At 37.3% G+C, this 11,350-nt stretch overlaps 1 protein-coding gene across 1 annotated transcript; it reads right to left on the bottom strand.

Moving 5' to 3' along the window:
- Positions 1-929: 929 nt before the first annotated feature.
- Positions 930-2,627, bottom strand: LOC149213495 (U-box domain-containing protein 20-like). The gene has a single exon (XM_089390769.1). It carries the CDS (start codon positions 2,565-2,567, stop codon positions 1,323-1,325), a length of 1,245 nt encoding a protein of 414 aa, XP_089246895.1. The 5' UTR covers positions 2,568-2,627; the 3' UTR covers positions 930-1,322.
- Between the last annotated feature and the right edge of the window lie 8,723 nt (positions 2,628-11,350).

Genomic DNA, 11,350 nt, shown 5'->3' with positions numbered 1-11,350 from the left:
TCCCTTTTGTATTCAAAATATAGCTTTGCAGGATGACTTATCCTTGTGTGTGGTTAATAAGTCCAAATTTAATATGGATTGAAGTCTATTTGAGCAATCTTTCCTTTCTTACTTTGAATTAATTGTATTGGTTGAGTGTCACTTTTATCTAATAAGTATATTTAGAAAGGTTTCTACTTTGTTACATGGGCTACTTCTAGAGTTTTCACTCTTATAGTATGCAATATTTTTTTGTTTCTAGTGTGTATGATTCTTGGAGTTGGCCAAAGCTCTTTCCTGTTCATATTTGGTTGCTCCATCAAAGATCATAACTCTAGCATTTTCTTCTTATCTTCTCTCTTCAATCCCTAGTTATATTATATTCTCATTGAACTTATTAGAATAAAATGTTATTTCTTGTTATCCATCATTCACCTACCAAATTTCTAATAAGGATAAACTAATTTTTAATATCACTCATTATACAAAAAAATCGTGTCAAAAAACCTTAGTATATGGAGCTTGCTATATGTTTTCAATAAACTTCCATTGATCTTCTTTTTTCCTTTTTTTTTAGTTTTTTGAATTAAAATTTCGAATATTTTGGAGAATAAACTAATTTTATAAATGTGATAGATTTTCTATTTAAATTTTTAAAAATGGTTGTAGCACTTAATATTTATGAATACAAGTAAATTACATGTTATTTGTTTTCTTTCAAACATTTACATATACAAGGACCTAATGATTAAGAGCATGAATACATATACAGTTTGGGTGGGCCTAACGGTTAAGAGCACTTGTTTCCTCCTTTAAAAAAAGAAGAAAGTTTTTAGTCCTTTGTTCCACAAACAAAAATGCTTGATCCTTTACTGAATAAACAAGGGATCAAAAATTAAAATTAAAATTAGATAATAATAATAATAATAAAATATATTATTTACCAAGTTCAGGCTATACAGAGAGATTGAACTCATGATCAGTTAAAGACCTATCTGCACAACCCAAATCAGCTTCAACAACAGAGCGATGCCATCCCAATCAAACGCTTGGATGGTCTGAAATCCGACTCACAGCTCATAGAAATTCCAAAAGTGTGTGGAGCCCTTAAATCTTCGACTTTGCTTTCAGAAATGGTGTAACGATTATCCAGCTTTCCAGATTATTCTACGCAAGAAAACTTCAAAGAATAACGTAAATTTCATCTGATATTGCAGCCCCTTTCTTTGTTTTTCAATCGATTTCTACTGATATATTCTGAGTCATTTCATTTTCTGCAATTCCAGATTTCGTAGAAGATGATCTTAATTTGTTTATTACCGCTGCGATTATCCCCCTTTTGATTAGAAAGATCGCCTGATTTGACTGAAATCCATGGTGTCTACGCATTCCCATTCTTTTCTGTACTTGTTCAAGAGTTTCAGCAATTCTGTGGATATTTCCCTTGCGCTCTTACTACAGCCAATCTGAACTAAGACCAGCAGCTTCTGCAAGGCGCAAGCCTGGAGAGCCTCCGCCACGAATGAGCAGTCGGAGGAATGCTGGCAAAGAGTCCAAAGAATCAACACGGCCGATTCGTTTGCCCAGTCCGAAACTCTCAGCATTATCCTGACAGTAACAGGAACGGTTAGGGCATGGGAAAGAGCAGCCAAGCGGCCATCGGCGCAATTGATTAAAGCATTCAACGCTGCTAGGCCTCTCTCACACAGGCCTCTGTCGGAGGCTGAATCTGCAAGAATCTCCACCAGGAGAGCAACAGCCCCGGCCTCTACAAGCTTGACGCGAAATTTTCTCCCAGTTGCAGCAATCTTCAAAATGACAGAAATGCTGGCCTTGGTGGCCGCTGGGCATATGGATTCTCTAAGAAGTTCCACAAGACTTTCTGCTATTCCCTCCCCGCGCGCTATTCTTTCCCGCGAGCGGTTATCGCTTGAGATTTCTTGGAGAATCGCGACGGCATTTTGCTTTCCTTGGGGATTTCCGTGAAGAAGAATGTGTATAATGCAGCGCAAAGAATCGGCACAAGTAAGCAATTCTCGGACCTTTTCGTCTGCATCTGTGACCGGCAAAATCACGCCAAGCGTTCCAAGCGCCTCGTCGCAAATGTCCACAGCGTGCTGCAATCTGTTCAGCGCCTGGACGCTGTGCGCGGCAAAAACAGACGCCAGAACGCGAAGCGCATTGGAAGAGGCGACGCGTCTTCGGTTCCTGTCGCTTTCCTTCGCCAGGGCTCTCAGCCTCTGGATCGCTTCCCGCGATTCGATCTCTGATAGCAATTCTTCGATCTGAGCTGAAGTGGGCGGCACCTTTGGGGTTGGTATTCTCTCGATTCCACTTGCACTGTTGGCCACGCACCAATCTTGAATCACGCGACGAACCGTGTGATTTGGAATTATTTCTTGATTTACAAGAACTTGTTTTGTAATAGGGCATATGTTTTTCCCTGCATCCAACCAGGTTTCGATACTCTCGCGATCATAAGTAATTCCTGTGCAGAGTGTTACAGGATCCTTCATCAGCTCTAGAGAGATTGGGCATCTCAGATAGTTCGGGACTGTGACATCCAGCTCCTTCATCCCGCCCCGCATTTTGAAAACCCACAACACCTTCACTGCAAATCTCTCAAACAATTCGATCCTGACTCTGAATTCCTTTGCATATAAAGATTGATTGCAGGGCAAGGCAGAGGATTGGCATTATAAATACAAATGTGAATGCCGCGTTTTGGAATGAATTGAAGAGTGAAGAACAAATAAACACAGTCAAATGTCAAAGATCTGATCGGCGCCGAAAGGTCGGAAATCAGGGCGACAATTTCAAATCAACGGTCAAACGACGGGACTCATGCGTCCCCTTACTCCGTCAAAGATTTGATTTGAACGGTCGGAAATCATTCATGCCAGAGGGTCCGTTAGACAGTTCATGCCAGAGAGTTAGACAATTGCATGGGTGTTTCGAAGGCTTACACGTTCAAACATTCATGCCAGAGAGTTAGTTAGACAAAGGTGATTTACTTGTTTTCTTCTCGATTTGTAAGTGTTTAGTTAAAAAAAATCGAATTTTTCCATGATAGGAATTTGGTTCGATTATAATTTTAGATTTTGGTTTAATTATAATTTTAGATGGTTACCATTATTCATTTTAATATAAAAAGAATTAAATATTTATTATTATAATTGGATTTTATAATATTAGTGGTTACATTTTACAATTAAATTAATATATTAATTACGCTGTAAGGCGTTTCCCTCTGGTATGAACTCCCCTAAATGTCTTTTTGTCCTAATCTTAACCATTAGATCTATTGTTAGATGATTCAACAATTCTCCGCCGTCCAAAGAAAACCCAACCCAGCCCAGTCCGTCCGTCTACCTAGCCAGTCCGTCTACCTAGCGCAGTTCGAATCTCCCCCGCCAAACCCTCTTTCTTTTGGGCTTTCCTTGAACGAACAAGGTAATTTCCCCCCTATTTCAGCTTCCGATAATTAGGATGAATGACGAGTTGCGTCCTCGATTTGGGTTCGCATTTGAAGGAATTCTCTTTTTGGTGGTCTTCGGCTTTGTTTTACAGTTCTAGGGCTCAACACCTGATTCTAACAGACAGCCCATACGAAATCCCCTGGTATACAGTGACACCCAATGAGTCCTCAGCGATGCTTGGTATCTGGGAAAGTGCCCGTGAGTGGTCGGTCACATTGACAATTTAATAAATTAAACAATAAAAAGTTGGGTTCTTCGCAGGCCTTTGAATTAAAAGTGGATGGATCTTATATTGGGTCAGTAACGCTGGCGGACTATAAAGGTGTCTGATGGCGGATCGGCCTCGCGGCTCCTGTGCTTACCCCTTTGATATTTACAGAGAAAAGTGGAGTACCGGCATCTATAATACTACTACTGTTACTGGCAGTATCATTTCCATTCACCAATTCGTTGACTGCATACCGGAGACCTAAAACGATGTTGAGCGTGTTCAGAATGCACCTTCCTTCTGATATTCCTGTGGTAGGCTGCGAGCTAAATCCATATGTGCAATTGCAGCGTTCCGACAATAACATCATTACTGATGAGACTCCTACAGATGGCTATTACCTGAGATACAAATGGTGAGTCTTCTTTTACTTCAGTAGATGCAAAGGATTTGATCTATTATATGGATGGTACTTCCTCTGTTGCATGTTTGCTTTCCCCCAATAAACCACCACACAACAGGCTAGAAATTTGATGTCCTACCCTGCTTTCCACAAAAAATGTACATGTAGGCCAATAATTTGCAGTGCCCTTCCTGTCTACGGATGGCAAAAACTACAGGAAAATGCCCATGCGTCTATCAATTTTCAGTAATGCCACAAACAAAATATTGATCAGTCTTTTTCTTCTCTGGGATGGAGCTGGCCACACATACCGATGCAAATGGTTTGGTTTTAGTAACCATCGAGCATATGGATGTGGTATTTTGTGGTTGAAGCCGCCTTATGCTTCCTTAGGATCCTTGCAATCTTGTGAGTGGTCCCTCGGAAAAAAGGAAGATGAACACCAGAAAATCAATCCTTGGTATCTTTCTTAGCACTAGGACCTTTTTCAGCTCTTAGGAAAAGAGTGTTAGTACATTGGTGTCTACTATACTCATTATTAAAGAAAACACTTAGGAGATGTGCTTTCTCTTCCTTGAGATGGTTCTCATTAGAAACTCTTAAAGTTTTAGTTGCTAAGGTGTTAAGAACACCAAGCTTTTGAGCTGGGAAATGATGAGAATTAGCATGAAGATATTGTTCCATATAAGTTTTCTTACGATAAACCATATGAGAGAAAGAGCCATTATCATTCCTTGAAAGGAGGACATTAAGGAAGGGAAGACTACCATTACATTCAAATTCCATGGTGAATTTTATAGAACTAGATTGATTGTTAAGATGGAGGGAAAATAGTTCCAACTTTTCTTTACCATGGGACTAGAGGACAAAAGTGTCATCCACAAACCTCTTCCACAACTTAGGCATAAGACGAGAAGAGACTAAGGCCTTTGATTCAAAATCCTCCATGAATAGAAAACTCATACAGAGCAATATCTTCATGCTAATTCTCATCATTTCCCAGCTCAAAAGCTTGGTGTTCTCAACACCTTAGAAACTAGAGCTTTAAGAGTTTCTGATGAGAACCATCTCAAGGAAGAGAGATCACATCTCCTAAGTGTTTTATTTCATAATGGGTATAGTAGACACCAATATACTAAGGCTTTCCTAAGAGCTGAAAAAGTTCCTAGTGTTAAGAAAGATACCAAGGATCGATTTTCTGGTGTTCATCTTCCTTTTATCCAAGGGACAATTGACAAGATTGCAATGATCCTAAGGAAGCATAAGGTGGCTTCAACCTTTCAGCCTTTAAATACCATACGGAGCTCCCTTAGATCTATAAAAGACCTAGTGGACCCCAAGAATATGAAGGGTGTTTACATTATACCTTGCCTTTGTGGGACTCCCTACATTAGTGAGACCAGTCGCTCGATTAATCAAAGGATTCATGAGCATGTTGCTAACGTCAAGCATGGTAGGACCCGCTCCTCTGTTTTAGCGGAACATGCAGATAAATCTAACCATCACATCTCCATTGAGGAGGCCCATGTCATTGCTAAGGTTTTTCATTTTCATCATTGTAAATTGAGGGAGGCTCTAGAAATTGAAAAAAGACCGAATAATTTGAATAGAGATGATGGTTGAAATATTAGTAGAAGTTGGGTCCCTATCTTGTCCTCCTAGATTTTTTTTTTTAGGTATTAGCATCCTTTTTATAGTATTTGTTGTTGATTTATTGTTCGTTAGAGTTTATTTTCTTGATCCTTCGTGTTTTTTTATGTATTTTATCATCCTATTCGTTCTTAACTCCTTTCAATATTTTTGTTATTTGTTTAATGGGCCTGAGCCCCATATTTTATTGTTGACCCCATTTTCTTTTTTGATTATATCTATATATATATGTTTCTGTTTTTTATTTTATATATATATATATATATATATATATATATATATATATATTGAATTGTGTATATTTTTGTTTTATTTTATTTATTTTTCCATTAATTATTTTTAATTTAATTTATTGTATTTCTATTAGTTATTTTATTTATCAAATGATCTTGTCTCGATTAGGGTCTTCACTCATTTTTATAGTTTTTCACTCCCCTCCTTCAAAGTTTGACTTTGATTATTTATTTATTCATTCTAAAAACTAGCTATTTAATATAGTGGTTACTTATTAATATTTGTTTTTAATAAATTAATAAACTAATATCACAATTTAATTACTATTTTTCAAAAACTAGTAATATTTGGTTTTAATAAATTAATTTAAATATTATTTTTCAAAAACTAGTCATTTAATATAGTTGTTACATATTAATATTTTAATAAACTAATATCACTATCTAAATATTATTTTTCAAGAACTAGTAATATTTGGTTTTTTAATATTATTTTTCAAAAACTAGCCGTTTAATAAGCCATTACCCATTAATATTTTAATAAATTAATGAAATAATATCATTATTTAAATATTTTTCAAAAACTAGCCGTTTAATATAGCCGTCACATATTAATATTTTAATAAACTAATAAACTAATATCATTATTTAAATATTATTTTTCAAGAACTAGTAATATTTGGTCTTAATAAATTAATTTAAATATTATTTTTCAAAAACTAGCCGTTTAATATAGCCGTTGCCTATTCCCCGGATGCGGGTGTTAGCACGTCAGCCAGGGACGGGCCACATGCCCAGCATGTGCCGCCCCGTGTTAACGCAGAACAGTTATTGCACGCTGCCGCCGAGGTATGAAGATCAACAGCCCGAGCTCTTGGCATTCAATGCTACGCCAGGTGAAGAGCTGTTGTTGCAGGGAGCAGTTATGGAGAGCTCCTATCGAGGGAATGTTGCAAGAATTTATAAGGGTGACGGATCACTGCAGGCTCATACGCAATGTAAGGTTTGTGTGGTGCAGGCTCTGGAGGAATTTCGTCCGGTGGACGCTCTTCTCCTTCAAAACGCAGCCACTGCTGTTGCAAATAGCCATTTCGACTCTGGAGAATGCCTCAGGTGGGAACAGAATCCTGAGGGAAAATGGAGCGCAATTGATGCGAAGAGTGAAGGCATTCACTTGGGCGAAGTTCGCTTCCTGCTTGCTAATCCTATGCGCGGTTTATGGGCAGTTGAGCTCTGCCTTGAATCAATTCGGGGACTACACTCAATTGGCAATGAGAGCAGAGACTTCAAGCCCACTAGCTCGGTCCTGGAGCAAGTTGAAGGAGCCGCGGAAAATATGGTGCGATTGCATGAAAGACAGCCGAGTAGGAGGGGACCTGGGCGTGGTGCATCTTCACGCCCCCCTGCAGCGGATGTACACCATCACTGCTGCTGCTGCTACTGCTACAGGAGGGCGGGAGCCATACCAATTCCAGCCAGTCAGTACTTGGAGGTCGGCAGCTCCAATGGAGGAGAGTCCGTGCTTCCAGCATTCGGCTCAGTTGTTTTCACCCTGGGCGGCTCGCGGGAAAATGCAGGCATTAACGCTCATATCTCAGTTCTCTTTACGAAGGTTCCTGAGGGGAATGAAGATTGAAAGCAACCGGTTTCGGCTGAGATACTTCCAGAAGGAAATCGTGAGGAAAGTCCAGTGCTGCAGCCACCAATTGAAAAGGGCAATTCAGGGAAGGAGCTTCAGCAAGCCCCTCCCCGACCTCAAGAGCAGGAACCGCCGGCCACAGCGAAGGATCCTATGGCAATGTGGGAAGGCATCCCTGAAGGCCAAGGCTGGAGCTACATCATTGAGGAAGAGCCTGAAGATTAATCCCCAGAGGCACTCTCCGGCTTACTTTTCTCTCTCTCGGGTCTGGTATAGGTTAGAGGTCTCGGCTGGTATCTGGACTATGCTACATTTCTATGTTTGTATACTTTAAGTTCTTTTTCATATTTTGTGTATGTCTGTTATGCGTCATGTCAAGGTCTACTATGAGTTTTTTTGTTGGAAGCCCCTGCGCGGGCCGTTTCATTACTGTCTAAGATCAACTCTGTGTCATAAGTTTTGGTATATCCTGGAGGTGCTACCCCTGTGAGGGCGAATTCTGTGTCAAGCAAAGCTATCCAAGGTGCCACAGTTGGCCCTGGACGGCCTGTCTTTTTGCATGTAATGTTTACCTGTATATAATATAATAGATTAGCTAGCTTTACCGAGAAAAAAAATATAGCCGTTGCCTATTAATATTTTTTTAAATTAATGAAATAATATCATTATTTAATTTTTTTTTTTCAAAAACTAACCGTTTAATATAGCCGTTACTTAATAATAGTTGTTTTTAATATATTAATAAATTAATATTATAATTTAAACATTATTGTTCAAATATAGTCGTTACTTGGAATTATGTCTCTACATTGCTCTCTATTTAAGCCTTTGCCATGGTTTGCCTCTTCGTCTGGTCTTGATGATGAATCACACTTGTTGGTTCGAAACATGTCAGCCAAAAAAAATCTCTCATGTGATCTCTACCGAAAGACTTTGTTTAAATCAAGAGGATATTCTGAAATTATTGCACAAATTCTCGAGCTCCAATGATTGAGAAAATATAGGAATGTGTTTCATGTAATTTAATGCAGGTTCCTAGTGTTAGGAACAAGATCCACTATTTGAGGGATTTTGGAGGGGAAAGCTTCCTCCTTTCACGTTGAATGCTTCCTAATCATTTTTTATAAGTACCAAGACGAATTTTCCTCTAGGTCTTGATTTTTCTTAGTCTTGTGGAAAGCACTTGTATTTTATAGCTCCACTTTCATTTTTTGTAGGGCCGTAATTGTATTAATGGAAATAATGAATATCGGTGCCATGTTTAGCTTATAAATCTTGTTATTCTTCATACGACTCTAAGTTTCCTTGGGCTTGGCCTTCAGATGAGCCTTAAATCCCTTATGTATTAATTATTTCTTATTGAGGGCTTGGGTTAAAGAGCTGAAGTATGTTATTTTGCAGCATCAAAGGCATCATTTAATAATTTCAATAACCTTTTAAGTTCATAGTAATCATTGAATTACTTGGATTAGTTTTATTATTCAAAAATCTATAGTTGTGGAAGTCCCTTGTGGTAAATAACAATAAATTTTCTCTATTTTTTTAGAACATGCTAATGAGCTTCAATAAATTTTATTCGACATGCATTAGATCACAAACATATTTTAGGTCATAAGTAAATTTAAGCTATTTCTTTTTCACTTGATTAGGTTAGGTATTTGATAGATTTACTAGTTCACTAGTTCTCGAATTTCTAGACTTTATACTACTAATTTTATGTTATTTTTAAGTGATTCCACTTGGAACGGAGACGTCATACATCCTATTAAATAACAAAAATTGTCCCATCCCATTTGGATTTTATTTTCTTGGTCATTTGGTGAATTATAACTTCATGTAGAAAATTTGAAACATCTTGTAAGTTTCATGTAGCACTCCTTTGGCCTGTATATACTTTCCCATATTTGCTCAAAAAAATTTGTTTTGGTCCCTTAGGGTTGAATCATTACCACTAGGCTCTAAATAAATGGTTGATGGGGAACAAAAAACACATATGACTTGCCTATTTACACATGCAAAACATCTCAACCATTTGGCTTAATGAACAAATTTATGAACTGGATAATGCAATGATAATTTTATTCATTGCCACATCCAATGAAATATGTTAATTGATCTAAATTCTTTGAAATGTAATGATTGACATTTATTTCATGATATATATTTTATGCAAATAGAGTAGGTTTCTTTCCTTTTATTTTCTTTCTTGTAGTAGGTTAAGGTTTTCATTTTGACCATTTCCATTTATGCAATTAGATTATGATTTAATTTTATTATATTCACTCCATTACATCATGACGGTGAAGGAAGGACACGTTGTATGTTGCACATATAGTTCGTACAAACCCCATGTTGATAATTAAAGTTCGTAGCCTTGTTTGTTGCAATATCGAGGCTCGTGAGTTACCTCTCACTAAATGATGGTATAACACTTCCTTCCATAATGCAAAAAATGACCCGATTTATGGCACTTTATGGATATCATCCATCTTCCATCATGTCATTGTTAAGAGAAAATTCTATGCTTCAAGCAGTGGAAGATCACATGAAGCATCAAAAACAAGTTACCCAACTCTTAAACAATAACCTCACTTTGGCATAAGATATAATGAAATAAAAATCACACCAGCATCGTAGCAAAAGATGTTTTGATGTAGCTGACTCAGTATTTTACAGCTACAACCGTACAAACAAATGTCCCTCAAGAAAGATAAGAAGGATAACAAATTATCACCAAAGTATTATGGTCCTTATAAGGTCCTAAAAAACATTGGTACTATGGCATACAAATTGGAGCTTCCTACATCTTCTCGAGTGCACCTAGTTTTCCATGTTTCATGTTTAAAGAAGGTTATAGGTGAAAAGATCTAAGTTCAATAATATTTTAGATCTTGGCAAGGAATGATAACTCTTATTGGGACCTCAAGTAGCCACGAAAATAAGAACTTAAAAGCTACAAAATCGATCAATTTAGAAAAATATCGTTAAGTGGGAGAACTTACCCACTAATGATATAACATGGGAGGATAAAAATTGTATATAGAAGCATCTAGAACTAATCAAGCCATGAGGACAATATTTATTTGAATAAGAGGGGAATGTTAGGTCCCTATAATAGCATTGTATTCCCTCATTGTTGTTTTTAGTGTAGCCCCCTTATTTTTATTTTTGTGCCCATGTAGTCCCCATATTTTATTATTGTGCCCCATAAAAGCCCACTATTGTTATTGTTGTGGTCCATAAAAGCCCAGTATTGTTAATGTTGTGCCCCATAAAAGGCCACTATTTTCTTTTTGTGTCATAACATTATTATTTTTATGTTGTCTCTCATTATATTGTGAACCCATAGGCTCTTATATGTAGAAAAGAGGTTTTTTATTTTGAATCATCCAATAATTGTTCATTTACGTAATTAAAGGAGGTTTCCCACTTGAAGAGTCTTCTTTTGAAGTTGTTGATCTATCTCTTCTTCTATTTTGTGAGCTCCTTGCATAAAAGGAGGGGAATGGTTAGACTGTTCAATGGGGTGGTTGATAACATGTTCTTATGTAGGGTAAATGATTATAGGTTAGTGAAAGTTGACTAAGTGTTTTCGTTTAGAGGAATTTTCAATTGAATTTAAAACATAGTGTTGGGTAGTATCACCATGCAGTCATTTAAGTGATATTTAAAGTAACTACAAGTTTATCCAATGTAGTACTTGCCACATGAACAAGGAATTTGGTAGACTCTATGCCTAAGCATTGGATCAATCCTATT

This window comes from Pinus tabuliformis, chromosome 1_1, assembly GCF_031772625.1.
Source record: "Pinus tabuliformis cultivar Carrire ecotype Pingquan chromosome 1_1, CPIR1, whole genome shotgun sequence".
Taxonomy (NCBI): Eukaryota; Viridiplantae; Streptophyta; class Pinopsida; order Pinales; family Pinaceae; genus Pinus; species Pinus tabuliformis.
Note: the sequence above shows the minus strand (reverse complement) of the source record. Positions and strands in the feature narration are given on the sequence as shown.

Bases quoted from the DNA above. Each gene is read 5' to 3' on its own strand.
- LOC149213495 (XM_089390769.1), bottom strand. From the start codon at position 2,567: ATGCGGGGCGGGATGAAGGAGCTGGATGTCACAGTCCCGAACTATCTG.